General features: G+C 44.1%; 1 protein-coding gene across 1 annotated transcript; it reads left to right on the top strand.

Annotated features, from left to right (window-relative positions):
- The first annotated feature begins 2,569 nt into the window (after nt 1-2,569).
- On the top strand, nt 2,570-17,148 carry SLC26A3 (solute carrier family 26 member 3). Its single transcript, XM_072867668.1, has 20 exons — nt 2,570-2,700; nt 3,502-3,641; nt 3,752-3,862; nt 3,951-4,108; nt 4,873-5,037; nt 5,749-5,901; nt 6,668-6,750; nt 8,052-8,199; nt 8,331-8,444; nt 8,555-8,632; nt 9,089-9,184; nt 10,217-10,323; nt 10,582-10,651; nt 10,735-10,827; nt 12,227-12,322; nt 12,925-13,158; nt 14,842-14,896; nt 15,422-15,567; nt 16,369-16,434; nt 17,056-17,148. The coding sequence occupies exons 1-20, from the start codon at nt 2,570-2,572 to the stop codon at nt 17,077-17,079; spliced, it is 2,268 nt and encodes a 755-aa protein (XP_072723769.1). The 3' UTR covers nt 17,080-17,148.
- Nucleotides 17,149-18,351: the final 1,203 nt, after the last annotated feature.

Here is an 18,351-nt window from a genome sequence, read left to right as displayed (position 1 = left end):
GGTTAAACTTAACTTGAGTAATGCCATGTGGCACCACAGTCTTTAAAGCAGACTCGTGCTCACATGGTTCAGCCTGACAAGACCCTCGGGGCGAGGCTCCAGGTCTCCTTCTGCAGCTCTAAGCCATTGACCCAAAGCTAACATGGAGGAGAGTCGGTAAATTGGGGTTCTTATCAGGAAGGAAAAAACACATGCGAAATACTTAGACCTTCAATAAGACCACCACTAACAAACCAAAGGAGATTGGGAGAGTTGTAAAGAGGCACATTGTATGTTCCCTGAGATCAGGGCATTAAATTTGGCCTGAGGAAAGAATAAAGGCTGGGCAAGGGGCAGGAGTGACCACTAAAGTACTCAGAAAAGCTACAGCAGCTGCAGCACTGGGGAAAACCTGAAATGAAAGAGTAACCCATGCACTTCTTTTATTTTTACGGCTTATGAACATTTCAAAGGGTACAAATAGTACACCTTGTGCCCTACAGTGTAATGAACAAAACTATTCAACGGGGCTTTCAGCAATATTCCTCTCTGCGACATGAAGTCTAAAAGACTGATATGCAGACCAGGAAACAGAGCAATTCTAGAATCTTTGATAGATAAAACTTCATCCTGCAAATCTAAGTACACTGAGATTTATCAGAGAAAGAACTAAATTAAACAATTTTTTCATTGAAATTTCATCAGCCTCAGGTTTGGAGCTCTGATCACAACAGAGCAGTAGTGTACAATTACAGGATTGGAGTATGATTTTAACTGACTTTGGATCAGGGTCTTGAATTAGCTTAGATTTTGAGTGTTAGTCTGTTAGAGTAATTACCCACCAGTTTTTGGAAAAAAGTACAGATCTAATTTTTTTAAGTTAAAAGAGGTAGTAAAAATGTTTAGCCCACTGCCAAAATAGTGAATCCTTTGTGGGAAAATAGTATAACAACAAAACCAGCATATCCAAGAGGTTCATCTGACATTATTTGGGCTTCTACACATCCATGAATTTCCCCAGAATGAACTAGGAGGAAACTAAAATGAAATCATTCAAAATAGGTCAATAATGGGCCCTGTAGCAAAGTTTCAGGATGGGATTCACATTTTAATGCCAAAATCATCACAGATAAAAAGCTTTCCATCTGTTCATAACTATGCAGACTGCTTTGTGCCACTTGAAAATCTGTCCTGTGATATCTCCAAATATTGAGTACACAATATTTATTTCTAATTCATTGAATGAGAAATGCACGTAGGCTATTTCAACGCTAGTCAGGTGATAGACCTGGGTGAGGAACTAGTGTTGGTTGGACATCTCTCATGAGACCACCAGCAAGCACCAAGGCACTAAGGAGCATTTGAAATTGCTAGGGGAGAGAAAACAAAGAGAAACACTCTATTATCAGTGTCACAAAAGACTTTTTCCATCCTACAGTACATCTTCACATCTGAGTCAAAATAGAATAGAATAGAATAGAATAGAATAGAATAGAATAGAATAGTTCAGTTGGAAAGGACCTACAATGATCATCTAGTCCAACTGTGACTACCAAGAGCAAGTGCCACAGCTCCTGTCTAGGACTAGTACTGTATTAAATATTTAATGGTGGCTACAGCAGAGAGGAATGTTTTTAGACAATACATTTATTTAGGTGAATTTAACATGGGAAGAATGTGAGGCATTGAGAGAAACGTAACAGCACAGTGGGAAGCACAGTGATGGCATCAATTAATTGCTGCAAAATACCCAGTGTTATCGACTGAAATGAATCTTGAAGCTTCTCATGTGTAATACAGGCTTTGAGGGTCATTTCTGGAGTGACCGAGGACAGTTTCTATTCAGCACAAACATGTGAATGTGGGTTGGGACGTGGCAGAAAATAGTATTTAGGTCAGACATTGCAACAACTGTTTGTGAGCATGAAACAGAGGAGCAGCAGTCCAAACAACCTGTGGAAATAAATCTTACAAATAACTTAACGAGCAGCGACACCATGCTTTTTTACTACTGAGCCTAACCTCCTTGTCACACAGACCCAAGCCGAAAGGTTCAGTGCTGTCTCTGAGACCAAGAGAGGACGGCTGAGCCCTGCCTTGGCTCTGCCTTTCCCCTCACGTGCCAGTGGGTTCCAGCAAGCTCCCAGCCCTCCCGGCGGTGCCACAAAGAGAAACCGCTTGGGATGCACTTGTTTGCTCCTTAAGGAATTAGTCTCCCTTGGGGGAGGCAGTTTTCGGTTGTAGACAGCTGACTTGGAGATAAATTAACTCAAAATCCATCTTGTCTGCTTTTTGGCTGCATCTTTAGAAAGAAATACTTCATGCTCCAGCGAAACACTGCCCTGCAGTGGGCAGGAGGAGGGGGCAGGAGATCACTTTGGCAAAGTGAAGCGGGTGTCTCAACCCGCTTTGATCTCTTTTGATCTTCAAAGGTGGTAACGGTCAGTTTGGAGTTCACTCATCTATGCTACGGCTACCCGCCCCACAGTACATAAGGAGCTAACCCCACTCTTCATTTCAGGTTTTTAAGTGACTAAGGCCAGAGAGGAGCACACACGAGTTGCCATCCTCGCCTGACATTTCAGGAGAAATGGTTGAACCTGTGGGCAACCACTATGTTGTAGCCAGACCTGTGTACTCAGAGAATTTGTTCAACGAAGAGCATGAGAAATTGCACAGATACCATAAAACCTTTTGGGATCACCTGAAACTATATTTTAGGTAAGGAGATTTTTTTTTCTTTTTTTAAATAGGGATCTAAGAAACGGCCTGAACTGCTGCTCTCAAGACAGCATGAACTCCATCCTGACAACTTCCATCTCAGATTCCAACAAAGCAAATGAAAACTCATTAACCAAATGCAATGTCAGATTTTTCTAAAGAATTTTAGCTGCTATTACCCTTAAGCCTTCCTACAGTTGTATCCCAGGCAGCTTCTCTTTTCCTAGGCACATGGTAGCACAGGCTCTGGGGAGACCTTATTGCGGCCTTTCAGTACTTAAAAGGGGCTTATGAGAAAGATGGGGACAGACTTTTTAGTAGGGCCCATTGCCATAGGACAAAGGGTAATGGTTTTAAACTAAAAGCGGGTAGATTCAGACTAGATATAAGGAAGACATTTGTTACAATGAGGGTGGTACAGGTTGCCCAGAGAGGTGGTAGATGCCCCATCCCTGGAAACATTCAAGGTCAGGTTGGACGGGGCTCTGAGCAACCTGATCTAGTTGAAGATGTCCCTGCTCGTTGCAGGGGGGTTGGACTAGATGACCTTTAAAGGTCCCTTCCAACCCAAACCATTCTATGATTCTATGAAAATTTCGGTTGGAAGGGACTTCTGGAGGCCACCGCGTCCTCCTTGAAGCATAGCTGGCAGAGCAGGTTGATCAGGGCTGTGTCTGGGTGAGATTTTGACCTCTGGTAGCCTGAACCTGAATCCTTCCCCCTTTGTTTCCCCTCCGAAGACAGGCTGTGACTCAGCTGAGCTGTTCACTGACAGACCTCTGTCCCCTTGTGTCTTTACAGCTACTCCCCACAAAGGGTCAAAAAAATTGCCTTTGGTTTGTTTCCCATTGTCTCGTGGCTGCCAGCGTACCGCTTCAGGGAGTGGATCCTGAGTGACATCATCTCCGGCATCAACACGGGGCTCGTGGCTGTCCTGCAAGGTACCGCCGGGAAACGTGGGCTCTGACACAGCCTGCAAGCAGGTGCAAAGGGACTGCTGGCTGCAGTCTGTAACACGCACATCACCTTCCCTGGGTCCCTGTCTTTGCAGGTCTCGCCTTTGCTTTGCTGGTGAACGTCCCCCCTGGTTATGGACTCTATGCAGCATTTTTCCCTGTTCTGGTCTATTTTATCTTTGGCACATCTAGACATATCTCAGTGGGTAAGTTCAGGCACACTGACTGCCCTCATTGCTGGTGAAGAAGTCCGCGCTGCCCTCGCAGGTCTAACGAACGCCTTGTGCTGCTCAGGTCCCTTCCCTGTCCTGAGCCTGATGGTGGGAGGAGCCGTTGTCAGGCTGGTCCCCGATGACAGTGCTGGAAATGGCAGTTCCATGAATATCTCAGCAATAAATGAAGAAAGAGTGATGGTAGCTGCATCTGTAACCTTCCTTTCTGGGGTTTTTCAGGTTGGTAAACATATGTGTGTGCCTGCACACAGCTATATGCACGTATATGAATAGATGGATGGTGGACTGGCCTTCCCCTTTGGTTTCTGCTGGTGTAGTCACCAAAGTAATTCCCTTCCCTTTCCCACATAGCTGACCTTGGCTCACTGATTAGGAGACATCTGCCCCCTCCAGTCACCAGGCACTGATTCACGCTGTGAAATCCCTGGTTTCACCCAGGAACCTGAGTCTACAGCCCACACAGCTGCACCCCACCTACAGCAAAAACCAATCTGCTGGATAGGAAAAAAGTAATTGTGAGAGTAATGTGAAGGATGCAGACACACCAAGGGGAATAAAAGCTCTGTCTCATAATAGTAAAGTATTTGGATTTTTCTTTTCAGAAAAAACAATTTGTCCTTCCTTCCTAATACAGAATTCCTACAGTTCCTTCCTTCTGAATATATTAATGTGTTTTTACTTCATGAAACACAGGTACCATGTAAAAAGATGGGTACCGAAAACCCTAAGACTAAGGATGTTTATTTTAGCTATAAAATAAGAATAGGTTTTAACTGCTCTAGCAATTACTCTTGTTAGTCTTATGCCCCTGGTTGCTAACTCTCAACTTTTATGGCAAGTCTGGTGACAGTATTTTCCATAAGCACTGGATGTATGGAATTGGGTGAAAATCTTTGTTTCCAATAAATATGGTTCTCTTTGTTGCAGAGCTTGCTTAAAAGCACAAATGAATCCCACTGACTTATGGTCATTTTGCATTTCAGTTGCTTCTGGGAATTCTCCAGTTTGGATTCATCGTTATTTATCTATCACAATCATTAATCAGCGGTTTCACAACTGCTGCGGCTATCCATGTTGTGGTATCTCAGCTGAAATTCATGCTTCAACTACCTGTCCCTGGATTTAATAAACCATTTGGCATCATCTATGTAAGTGCTAAGTATTTGTTATTTGCTAATGAATTTGCTATTGAAACCTGTGATGTATATCTGATCATATATCACAAGGCAGTAATAACAGACCTCAGCATAAAAACAGCCAAGCAGGAGGAAACACAAGAGAAAAATATGAGAGATGTGTTATTAGTATATGACCAATCTTTAAATTTATTACCAAACACCGAGTTACACCCTGTTGGGCTAATTAGATAATATTTTCTATTGTGTGTTAGCATATTTTAATTAAGTGTTCAACTTTGCCTCAAGCATTTAATTATTCATTTTTACTGGACTGATATTATATACATTTACTGTGGCTATGACTCCGTGAGAGCTGTTAGATGAGAAAGGAGGAAGGAGAAGGACAGGAAGAAGGAGTGGAGAGAGGCACCTGCTCAGTAATGCCCATTGCTCACGGTTCCTATCGCACACGTGCGTGTTGCTCTGACCTCCCTCAGGGGGAGGCCAGGAGCAGAGGGTCAAGAGCCAGCAGAAAGGGTCTTTCATAGATGCTTTCGTCATTTGGACGATGCACATGCACATTCATCGGGGCTTGCAATCCACACCATGCCACAGGGAATAAATCCCAACCGCCGTAATCCTTAGAGCAATTCAGATACAGGCCCTTCTGGAAGGGATAGCGCTACTGTGCCAGGACACTACTATTTCTAAAGCACCACATGTTTCTTCCTGATTTTGCAGACTTTGGAGAGCGTTTTCAGCCAGATCACAAAAACAAACATCGCTGACCTTGTCACATCCCTTCTTGTCTTGCTTATTGTGTTCGTGGTGAAAGAAATGAACGATCGATACAAAGCAAAGTTACCAACTCCCATCCCGATCGAACTCCTTGTGGTAACGGTCACTTCTCTTTGATTTTGCAATTGCTCCATTGCTACAGTGACACGGGAAGCAGCCTTTTAACTATTTTTGCATTAAATGATGTGTTATCATTTTACCTATAAGGAAAAATTGACAGCGTTCAGGAGCTATTGTGAGATGTTTTACCTCTACTTAGCTGTTCTTGACTAAATATGTCCGTAGTGAGTAAGATGTTATAAACTATGAATTTTTTCCTTGGATGAAATTGGCTCTGACACCAGCCGGCTGAAGTCCCATAGCTGGGGCCCCTCTGCACCACACCTGCAAGCAGCCGCTGAAGTCCTGGCCATCATGGCCGAGCACAAAACAGTTTTGCCTTCCAGCAGCAGAGGGTTTTGCCTCCCCCACCCCAGCAGCAGTGGGGTGGGGGAAGCCTCACACAGGCAGCAAGCTCCTAAAGTCCTGGAGGATGTTGCTATAGAGGCAGGTGGTGCTTGTTTTTCCCAAGAGTTATTACAGCACCTTGTTAGAAAACATCTGGTTTTGGGTGGGATGTTCTCTGTTGTTAGTGAGATATTCTGATCTATTCTCCATGTGATTTATGAATGTAAACTCTTATCTGCAAGGTGGTTCAGGAATGACATCTGAACAGCAAAGGGATGTACAGACTTGGGGCATAATTCTGCTGATAGTGTTGAGACTGGCGGGCATGTGGGAGAGGGAAGGAAATGTTTTTTGACAATTTCTTCATACTCTTGCTTGAATGTGCCTAATGGAGGTGGGGTTTATTATCTTTCAGACGGTCTTAGCAGCACTGATTTCCTATTTCGTTAACTTTGAAGAAAAATTTAACGTAGCTGTTGTCGGAACACTAGAGGAAGGGTAAGTGATTTCCTTAAAATTCACCAGTGCAGCAAAATGTTCTCTCCAGTTTGTCAGTGATAAATCAGTTCAGCTCTGCTTTTTGACTAAAATCATCTGCTTCATCTTCTTTTGGTAGGTAAATAAACATTTCGCTCTCAACAATATGAGGACTCTCTTTCAATAGATAAAAGTTACTCACTAGAGCACATCTACACAACGAAGAATACACTGCGACATGAAATAATTGCATGCTTCATTTTCTAAGACAGCTGTTGAGCAGGAGGTTAATATTTGTCCCTTTTACTGAGCTACTCATTCCTGAACCCCTTTACTTCCCTTGAAGTACATGCACGGTTCAGCAGCCACCACCAACCCTGGGAAGCCACTGCGACACCATACAGTCCTCCCACCTGGTCCCCTGTGACCGGCCACCAGCATCTCCCCGGGCACTGTTATCCGCAGGAGGCCTCAACGTCTGTTACTCCAGGAGTATATCCATACAGAGAATATATATTCATATATAGAGTATATCCAGTCACGCCAGAATTTTGGCCTAAAGAATTAATAGGCACACATTAAGTTAAGAAGAAGGAGGAAGACATTTACTAACTAGGACAGCAGAGTGCAGCCAGTTACTCACTGGGGCACTCTCGATTGCCTCTTGTAGCCCCGGAGGTGTTAGTGGATGAAGTCTGCAGAGGAACAGCTATTTCTGCTCAAGAGTCTTCTCTTCAGATTTCAGGTCACTGGTGGGGGGGGCGGGGGGAGCCCAGAGAGGAATTCTCCCTAGGATCTGCAAAAGCCCCTGCTCAAAGGAGCAGGAAATGGTAAAGCTAAAGCATCTAGCAGATAGCCTGAGAGACTAGTCAATATTACCTGAGTTAGTAAATATTTGTTGAGCTGTCTGAAGTGGTTCATTGAATCATGCAGGGATTTTTTTTTTTTTGGTCACAATTAAGTGAAATCCTTCCATGTGCAAATTGCCTGTGCAAGGGCCCCAGTTCTGTGTCAGATCTTACATCCATGCATAACTAGAAGGCAGAACTGTGCATGCACCTCAGACAAAATAAGCTGTGGCTGGTCCTGGCCAAGTAAATGAACCTGCTGAGACACAAACTGAGCCCAGTGCAGATAAACAGAGTCCCTGTCCTGATCAAGGATTCCCCAAAGTTTTACAGGGTTCAGATCCACAATTATGTGTTGCACCTCACCAAAGTGCTCAGCTAGGACAGTATGAGCTGGATCACTGCCTTGCTCGCTTGCTTGACAACTTGTCTCCTTGGGCATATCCTTAAGGAGTAGAGTTTTTTGTCTTTCAGATTTCAAGCGCCTGTTGCACCTGATGTAGGTGTCCTCCAAAAGTGTATTGGCGACAGCATTTCCATCGCAATCGTTGGGTTTGCAGTAGCCTTCTCTGTGGCTAAAGTGTATTCCATCAAGCATGACTACCCAGTAGATGGCAACCAGGTAGGCAGATAACACAGAAGTCAATACAGTGCATTTGTCAATGGGAAATAAGTCATTTTAGGAATACTTTGCCTTGTGAATAACCGTCATGAACTAGCTTTTAAGAACAATCACTTTTGTTTTTATTTCAGGAGCTAATTGCTTTTGGGCTGGGTAATATAGTTGGTGGATCATTCAAAGGATTTGCCTCCAGCACTGCTCTGTCAAGATCAGGTGTGCAGGAGAGCACAGGAGGCAAAACACAGGTATAGGAAACAGATCATGATGGCGTTTAATGCAAGAAAGCTCTCTTTTTTCCTGGATGACCATAATGCCTCCGGGCACTTATTCATGGTGGAATTGTTCTCTCATGCAGATTGCTGGCCTCATCTCAGCTGTCATCGTCTTGATCGTGATCTTGGCCATTGGGTTTCTTCTGGCACCATTACAGAAGGTATTCACTGGTTTCACCTAGCGCTTCCTCCTGCTTGCCAAAGACAGGGCTGCTCTAGGAGTCACTGGGAGTGTCCATAGGCTTCAGTGGGAGCCAAACAGGATTTTGCAAAGCTCGGTTCTTCTTCCTAGGTCATGACAGAGAGGACCACTACATCTGGTCCCTCAAAGGGAATGCAAGTGCCCAAACACCAAATATCACACCAAGCACCAGCTTTCAGGTGCCAAAAATAAGTGGGATTTGCAGCCTCAAGTCAGACACCTGTGCTGCAGCGTGGCTAGGGAGGTTCCAATGCGATGGATGGGGCATCCCGACTCACAGCAGTGACACACTGTGAGGAGCTGCCTGGCCTTTCAGCTGCACTTTGGCCCTATTTGTATGACCTTCTAAGTCTTAATGTTCAACATTTGCTTTGCTTGCTTTAAAATTCAACATGTATTTTGGTCTTTTTAACAGTCAGTCCTTGCATCTTTGGCTCTTGGCAACTTGAAAGGAATGCTCATGCAGTTCAAGGAAGTAGGCATCCTATGGAGAAAGGACAAGTATGACTGTGTAAGTTGAGTCTCACAAGCATTCAGGAATGAAGCAGTCTCAGAAAGTCATCTATTATGCAAATTCACTTACAGGTTATCTTTATTTTTAAACCTGCCTTACTTCACTAAATGGAAAGTACAATAGTGGCATGCCTTTTTTACCCTTATACCCCTTGCTCATGTTTTCCATTTTGTCCCACCTATTTTGAGTCAATTCGCTCTCCTGACTTCTCTTGGCGATGTTAATTTTCATCCATTTCATCAAAATCTATTAAAATACAGTTCATTATATAAATCAAATATAGAAAGAAGTTACAGAAAGCGTCTAAATACCCACTGCATCGGCTACACATTCAGGGTCACTTTCTCACACTCACACAGCACATTAGGTGGGGGTTACACAGCAAAAAAACAAGTGACGACCATGGCTTGAAGGGTTTACTCAAAGTGGCAAAGCTTGTGGCTGGAGGGCAGGACTGCTTACCTCTAACACTCAGAAAATTTAGGCTCTTGGCTTCCTCATTGGCCAATTCCTTGTCTTCCCAAATGGTTCCAGGCCTCAGTTTTCCCAGCCACCAAACAGTTATTTACCACGTGAAAATGCTTTGAGATCTGTGATTAAAAAATACTCAGTATTATCTAGTCGTTTGTGCTTATCAGTCACGTACATTCACAGCACCTACATTTGCCTGTTTTGATACCCAAAGCACATTTACAACTCTCAGCTTTACCTGGATCCTGATTTACTTGTTACCATGACTTTCTGCTCCATTTTTCTTGAGCGTTTAGTGAACCACCTATAGAATATCCACACTTCTACTATTCTAAGCCTTTATTGTATAGAAATTGTTATCCCTAGAAACACTCCCTGGTGCTAGTTGGTGAGTCTGGCCCTGTTTTACAAGAAAAAAACCTAGGAAACATGAAACCCCTCACCAGAGGCAGATGGACAGCCTGGACCAGATCTGAGATCTGTTGCTGCTCCCAGCCTGGGCTCACGACCCAGGTCCTTGACACGCTCATAACACTGCCATCCACCTGCTCGTTACAGGTTATATGGGTGGTGACTTTCTTAGCTGCCGTTTTTCTTGGCCTGGATATTGGGCTAGCAACTGCCGTGGCGTTCCAGCTGCTGACCGTGGTGATCCGCTCCCAGATGTGAGTACTTGTTGGACGCGATGACATCTCAGGGCCTCCTGTTATAAGTTAAGTCCCCCTGTACAGAGAAGGCCAACAGCCCCATGGCTCAGTCAGTCCAGCAACTGTGTATGGAAAAATCATTTACAGGCGTAAACCATTGGATGTGGGGTCCCGCTTCAGTCTACCACCGCAGCTGACATTGCTTTCTCTGATCTTTCCCTTCTGCCACGTTTCGGTATGGGGTACAAATAATTGTGTGTGTGTGTTTGTTCACAGTCCAAGCTGCACCGTTTTGGCTAATGTTGGGAGAAGCAACATCTACAGAAACAGGAAGGATTACACTGACGTAAGCAATGTTTCTTTTATTACCTGCTGCATTTGTGTTTCTATAGCAGACGTCATTACTGACACCTTTGCTTAATTGTACAGATCTATGAGCCAGAGGGCGTGAAGATTTTCAGATGCTCATCTCCTATCTTCTTCGCTAATATTGAATTCTTCAGAGAGAAACTCATCACTGCTGTAAGTGTCTGGGGCTGTCATTCTGAACATATGAATTGCATGACAGGTTAAGGGTGAATACAATTTCCCAATAATTACTATCTATGCAGTCAGTCCACAGTTCAAAGATGAATTTTTCATGAACTATTAAAATATTGTTTCCGCTACTGTAATCCCATATATACACACATACCTCTGAGAAAGAGAACAGCCTGACTCATGCTGAACTTATACCATAGCAATGTACATACATATATTTTAAGTCCTTTAGAAAAAAGTACTGCAAACATAGATAATATAAAGAGAGATTATTTTATTTTATTAGCATTTATATAATTTACACCCAATAAATGCCAGTTTACTCATCTTGCCCCAAAGAATGTAACCTCAACAGTCAGAAGAAAAGCTGAATGAAAGCACACTATCAAAGAGGTCTTAATTTCTTCCATGACAAACTGGGCGAAGGCAGCCAGTCTTTCCGTAACCAGCACAGAGAGCCAGGACCCCTGAGTCCTCACCGTGCCAGAGAGGCCTGCCACCCCCAGATGAACCGAACTTGCACCCATAACCTCCCCTTCCTGCTGCTCTTAATGGGGAGTCAATAAGCAGTGGCTACCCTGAGCAGTGGTAATGAGCAGTTCACTGTTCACATGAGGCTGGCAGAGGAACCAGGGAATCTAGCACATTTGGGCCTCCACATGCTTGGCTTTCACCTCAGAAGAGCCTGAAGGGTTTTTTCTGTGAGTGCAGATGCTCACACCACTCTCTTTCTTTACTAATACGGGCACTTCTAACACCTTTCTCCTCCACCCACTAGACAGACAAGTCAGAATACTTGCAAGAATTTAGCATTTTTGAAACCCTTATTAGCCTAATTTACCTCCCATCTTATTTTGTTAAACAAGCTAACAGGTTCAAGAGACATACGTAGCCAGCATACGCAGCATACGCAGAAAAAAACCTTTGTTTTTCTTCTTCAAGAAAACAAAATGATGTATATAGGACCCACGCTGCAGTCAGGTGGCACAGAGCAGATACAACCTGTGAGCTCTCTGATCTCGGTAGCCTGGGTGGCCATCTCATAACGAAGATGAGTAGGACAAGCTCTGGGCTAGCCAGCACTGTCCCAGCCTGCTGGAGTTACTGGCCTACGCTACAGCATCATCACTGCTATAATGCTGTCTATGCTGGTGTCCTAGAGCTACCACAGATGGGCCTGCCTGGGTTGTAGTCATACCTGTAGATGTCTTCCCCACCAGGAAAAAGAGCCCGTGCTTGAATTGGTGAAAAGTAGTAGGCAACATCAAGTCCAAACCATGCTCATCATAACTGTAAAGAAAAGCCGCGTGAGATGCTGTGTCCTTCCCCTGATGTCACTGGGTTTGGGGTTTTTTAATTATTCAGAGTGTTGTTTCTGCAGGTCGGCTTCAACCCACTGAGAGTCCTGAGGAAACGCAATAAAGCTCTAAGGAAGATCAGAAAGATGCTGAAGAAAGGAGAGCTGCAAGTGACGCCCGTATGTAAGGCAACTCCACCCAGGAGGGTTAAGCAACCAGCTCCCTGGCTTGAAGTGGCAGAGAACTGCCTCACAGCGTCCTGTACTAATTACATATGCTATTCCCCAAGTTGCCACTTCATGACATAAACATATTTCAAAATTAAGATTTTAAATGGCTCTCCCAGTAAGACACCTACAGCTTTACCATGGGCAGAGCTTGTGTGTCCCCACTGGAGCTTTGTTTGGCATCAAATGGCAAGATCAGATCCCACAGAGGCGATGTTCATGCTGCATTAATGGTAGCATAAAGTTGGTTTTCTCTCAGCCCAAATCCTGCATGATTTTTGTTGACTTCAGGGAACAATAAAAGGCCATCATTAACTGATTATGATGATGATGATGAAATGATTGATGAGAGGAAAGCCAAGATTTCCAATCTCCTCCAGATGAGGGAGAGGCAGAACTTTTTTCTAGTGTAAAATGCAGTTGGGTCCCATTCCATCTCATGGGTACATCAGTTTTGCATTGCCACCACTATCGCCTGAACATAAGATGCACTACTACCCTGGCTGGGTCTTAAAAATAAGTATTAATTACAATACTTTTCTCTGTCAACACAGAAAGGATTGATTTGCATGGCTAACCATACACACGAGTCAGATGAAGAATTAGACAACAACAGGATAGAGGAGCTGGATCAGCCCACGAACATGACAGACTTGCCCATTCAGATCAACTGGGGTGCTGACCTCCCCCCCGGCATCACCGTGCCTCGGGTCGACATCCACAGCATCATTCTGGATTTCTCAGCAGTGTCCTTCCTTGACTTTTCTGCCATGAGAGTCCTCCAAAAGGTAATTCTAATTCATAAAGCAAACAGTGATCACATGAAAGAAAAACATATGAATGTAGTTACACTTGAGGGATATGCTTGAGGGAAAGCACCCAAAGAGACCCTGACAGACTGGAGGAGTGGGCTCGTGTGAACCTCATGAAGTTCAACAAAGCCAAGTGCAAGGTCCTCCACCTGGGTCGGGGCAACCCCCAGTATCAGTACAGGCTGGGGAATGAACGAATTGAGAGCAGCCCTGAAGAGAAGGACTTGGGGGTACCGGTGGATGAAAAATTGGACATGAGCTGGCAATGTGTGCTTGCAGCCCAGAAGGCCAATCATACCCTGTGCTTCGTCAAAAGAAGCATGGCCAACAGGTCAAGGGAGGTGATTCTGCCCCTCTACTCTGCTCTGGTGAGACCCTACCTGGAGTATTGCGTCCAGCTCTAGGGCCCCAGCACAAGACAGATGTGGACCTGTTAGACAGGGTCCAGCGGAGGGTCACAAAAATGGTTAGAGGGCTGGAACACATTCCCTATGACAAAAGCTTGAGAGAGTTGAGGTTGTTCAGCCTGGAGAAGAGAAGGCTCTGGGGAGACCTTATTATGGCCCTTCCATACTTAAAGGGGGCTTATAAGAAAGATGGAGAGAGACTTTTTACCAAGGCTTGTAGTGACAGGACAAGGGGCAAAGGGTTTAAACTGAAAGAGGATAGATTTAGGTTAGATATAAGGAAGAAATTCTTTAAGATGAGGGTGGTGAGACACTGGAACATATTGCCCAGAGAAGTTGTGGATGCTCTATCACTGGAAGTATTCAAGGTCAGGCTGGATGGGACTTTGAGCAATCCGATCTAGTGGAAGATGTTCCTGCCCACAGCAGGGTGGTTGGACTAGATGATCTTCAAAGGTCCCTTCCAACCCAAATAATTCTGTGATTCTATTCTGTGTTTCTAGCCTGCTTCTTAAAGGTATTCCTGTATGGACTGGAAAGTCAGTGGCAACCTTTGAGTTTATGTGAATTCTAATGTACATTTTCCATAGAAAATGTTTAGGAAATTGATTAAATAATCAACCTACAATTTTTTGGAATTAGAGTGTTGGTTAGCCTTTCTTCACCTGGTAAGATTTTGGGAAGCTTTACAGAAATGAACGTATGAAATACGGCTTTAAACACCAGGCTGGGAGTTGGAGCACTGGAGTTTCATTTCCACTCCTTCCCTAGCTTCCCAGGATGACCTTGAACAAAGCAGTAAGAACAATATTTTCAAACAGTAGTAGCTGAAGTTAACTATCTAGAGCCACATAGGGTGTGTAAATCTATTTCCGTAGGAACTAAACACCCACCATGTCAGTGGGAACTGTAGTTATGCTCAAATTCCCAGTTGTAAAAATCTCCCCAGAACCTTTTGGAGTCTTAGTTTCATCATGTGTCAAGTAGGTACAATAAAGCCATACAATTTATGAAAGAATATCTTTTTCACTGTGGGCTAAATGTACTTAATACTGCCCATTTTCTAATTCCAGTGCCATGTGAAAAGACCATCCTGCCTCTAGGTGCGACGGAGTTTGAGTTTAGAGCTGCTTACCATCATAGATCTTAAATATCTCAAAGTGGTTTTTTTATTTGCTGTGGCTAATCACCATAATGGCTGTCATCAGCAAAAATAGCAGTATCTAAATAATGCCTCTTTCTGGTTTAACAGACTTTGAAAGAATTTGTCCGGATCAACATCAACATTTACATTGCAGGGGCACAAGGTGAGTACTAGCCTTTCCATCAGCATCACCACAGATGCCTCGTCCCACTGCCTAGGGGACTCCCACCTGTCAGTGGGAGTCCCACTGACAGGGAGTCCACCACCGAGCACGGCTGCAGGGGATCACCCCAGTTTTACCTTCCAGTCTTGGATAGTGAACAGATACAGCTGAGCGGAGGCGTCATCCCTCCCATGCTGTCCCCGGCGGGCTGGGACCACGCACGACGGCTCGTTTTACCTACGGCCACTGCTGTGCTGTACAGCTCTGGGCTGCGAGACCTGCTAGCAGGCAGCCTGGGTTAGGCATTAAATAAGAAACAGGGCTCAAATTCCCTTCTGCCTGGCAGCGAGCAGGGCAGTACTGATGGGCATTTAAATCCCATCCTCTCCACATCAGTAAAGAGGAACCCATCTGCTCTAGTAAATAAAACAGTGCAGTATATCAGAAATTCACACAGTGGATACACTATTTCTTCATTTTCAAGGCCCTCAGGTCACTTTGTGCTTTGTTTTTCTTCCCACGCAGAGGGCTTCCTGGACAAACTGGAGAGATGTGCATTTTTTGACGAGGAGATCAAGCCATCCATGTTTTTCCTCACCATTCACGATGCAGTTTTACACATTTTGCTGAAGAAGGACATAGCCAGCTCCCCCAAATTAAAGCTCGCGGAGGTAACACTACAGTTTTCATCTTTTGCTACTTTAATGCCTTTACATTACTCACAGGCACCCAAGTGTGCTCTGCATAGCTAGCCATGTGCTATATACCATGTCTATATTAAAAAAGTTAATGATTAAAACTCAGCTGCTCTCCAATAAATTTGGAGAGTGAGAGTGGCCCCTGGTCCAGGTACTTGGCAAACTGCTAGTGAAAGGAGTGAGTAATTCCCACTGGAGACTGGCCTGGCCGTGGACTTCACTTGAAGCCACCTCCTTGGGAAGGACGTGGTGCGGGGGCAAAATCCTGGCCCATCCATCAGCAGTTCTCTGTCATCACGTATTCGGTGGGGACAGCTGCATATGCTGCAGTGGCTCTTGCAAGGCAGACTTGACACTGCTTGCATGTAGGCCTCTCAGGCCTGTTTACCTTCAAAAGGAGTGCTAAAGTAGTGCGGATAAATTAGTACCACCAAACTTGGTGCTGGCCTTTCTGGGACTGTTCTTAAATCAAGAGCAAGAAAGGATCCTGCATATGTTAAATCTGTTTAAAAGTACCAAACCCAGAATGCTACTCACCTGGAAACTGTCTAATCCCACATAGCTGAACTGGCCCACCCCTTCTGCACTGACCTGGAGACCTGACGGGGCACATAAAGGGCTGACAAGTGAGAGCTTCCTTCCTTCCAGGTCAACTTCCCAAGCATGTTCCAGAGATTTAAAAAGCAAGCAAGACCTTCTTCAATGTGAAAAAGGAAAAAAAGAAAAAAAGAAGCAATCCATTTCCTAACCCACAACTTCTTGTGTTCATTGCAGGAGAAGGGTAGCAGCAACGACTATATAATCATCCCCAGCAATGGACTGCGCAGCCGGGAGTGCATGGTAAGGCTCCTCTCTCCGGTAGCGGCACTCCAACTGCAGGAAACGCAGCCCCAAATGCCGCTCATGGGAACTGCTAGGTCAGATAACAAAAGCATCTTCATCCCTGAGCTCTTGTGTCAGCCCAGAGCAGAAAGCATCCAGACAGCTTATTAATGGGATTTGACTTAAGGCAAAGCCTTACAGGAGTTAAGACATGCAGGGCTCTGCTCACAAGCCTTGCCGCGTGCACTGAGAGTCTGCAGGGGGAAGGTGGGCGAAGGCCATCTCACCAGGCTGTCACCTGGTCTCCTCACCTGTCCACCACAGTTCCCCCATGAGGAGCTCACTGGTAGCATGTCCGTGTGGCAGAGATGTCAGTATTGGTCACATTTATCTAAATGTCTCGGGCAGGAGGGGAGTCCGGAGGCAGGGATAAGAATAGGACACACAGCCTTTTATCATGGACTTTAAGAGAAGGGCAGTATCCAGCACACGGCAACCCCATAAGGAAAAAATGTCAGACCACAGTCTTCCCACACAAATGCTTTAGAGGAGCAAATTCTTACATATCACTTACCAGAAGGCACCTACCCTGGCTATTCCTTACAGACGGTGACATTTATTTCCTTTTATTTCCTACAGATTCCAACAGAAACAAAATTTTAGATTTAATTTCCTAAACATAATATCCTCCAGCAACACAACATCACTTACAGAAGATGAATGCAGATGCAGTGATGAGCATGAAGACAGAAGGATACGTTTATATACCTTAAGAAGGATTTACTATATATGGTTATGTTCCAAGTTCTGGAATGGGCATGTTAAGTCTTTATGTGTCTCTGTATATACAGAAATGTATTTATGTACATACATGGCCGCTAAAATCACACAGTTTTTCTTATTTCACACCTTGCTGATAGCCTACCCACAGAGTTGAAGAAACAGGTAATGTTAACCCTATTTGCATATACTATTCTATATTCTATATAATTCTGACAGTTTGTAGACAACCTGTACAGTTAGTAGAGATTATATAAATATTTGAAATCTTGTAATTTATAACACAGATTAATAGCTAGGAATGATATTTTATCTTCAGTTTGTATACAACTTGTATAAAGTTTTCTTTATGGTTTGTAAGATACCTAGTAGACTGAGTTATTAAACTTGTTTTCAGCTCACTGGCATGAGCGTAGTGTACACAGTGACCAATGTATCAACTGTGAAACATGAAGATCATTCAGGAAAGACACAGCATTTTCAGATCCAAACACGATTCATTGATTTGGTGTGGGATGGTACAAAGTGCACAAGAGAGGATAAATATAGAGTGAAGTATTAAATAACTATTTTGGTAACTCTGCATTGCTTGCTGCATTTGTCAATATACCATCGAGGTAGTTTGTAATCAATGAGCCCTGGGACATGTCCCCCAAGAGTGGACAGACGCTGGAAGTCTAAGGCTTGAAGATTAACTACATCACACCTTTCAGAGAAAAAAAAAACAAACCCCAAAAGTGACAGAACTTTTAATTTAGCATAGCAAGTGCTGGAAGTATAAAAATCTTCACCCGAAAAGAAAATGGAACCATCCCCGGAGTCTGAAATAAACAGCAGTCTGAAATCACTGGTTTTTGGTTTTCAAGCCTAGTTTTGACTTTCAACCAAGCTGGGGTGACCAGAACAGTGTATTTGGACTTGTATTTCAGAAGGGCTGAAGGGAAGGAAAAAGTGCTCTGGGTAAACAAGAACTGCAATTTTTGTCTCCATAGCATGCAGGACTTCAAAACAATTTGTAGGAAAGCCAGACAGGAATAAGTAAGGAGAAATGTAGCTTGCTTTTATAAAAGATACACATACACATGCCATGTTCACCTGGCACCTTCATTTAGAAAACTGAGCTTCCAAAGGGAAATGCCATAGATGTCACCTCTC

This window comes from Ciconia boyciana, chromosome 1, assembly GCF_034638445.1.
Source record: "Ciconia boyciana chromosome 1, ASM3463844v1, whole genome shotgun sequence".
Classification (NCBI taxonomy): Eukaryota; Metazoa; Chordata; class Aves; order Ciconiiformes; family Ciconiidae; genus Ciconia; species Ciconia boyciana.
Note: the sequence above shows the minus strand (reverse complement) of the source record. Positions and strands in the feature narration are given on the sequence as shown.

Excerpts from the sequence above, each read along its gene's own strand:
- SLC26A3 (XM_072867668.1), top strand. The coding sequence starts at position 2,570 with ATGGTTGAACCTGTGGGCAACCACTATGTTGTAGCCAGACCTGTGTAC. Across the intron at positions 2,701-3,501 it reads CACCTGAAACTATATTTTAG|CTACTCCCCACAAAGGGTCA; the intron begins GTAAGGAGATTT and ends GTGTCTTTACAG. Across the intron at positions 12,323-12,924 it reads GAGAGCTGCAAGTGACGCCC|AAAGGATTGATTTGCATGGC; the intron begins GTATGTAAGGCA and ends CTGTCAACACAG.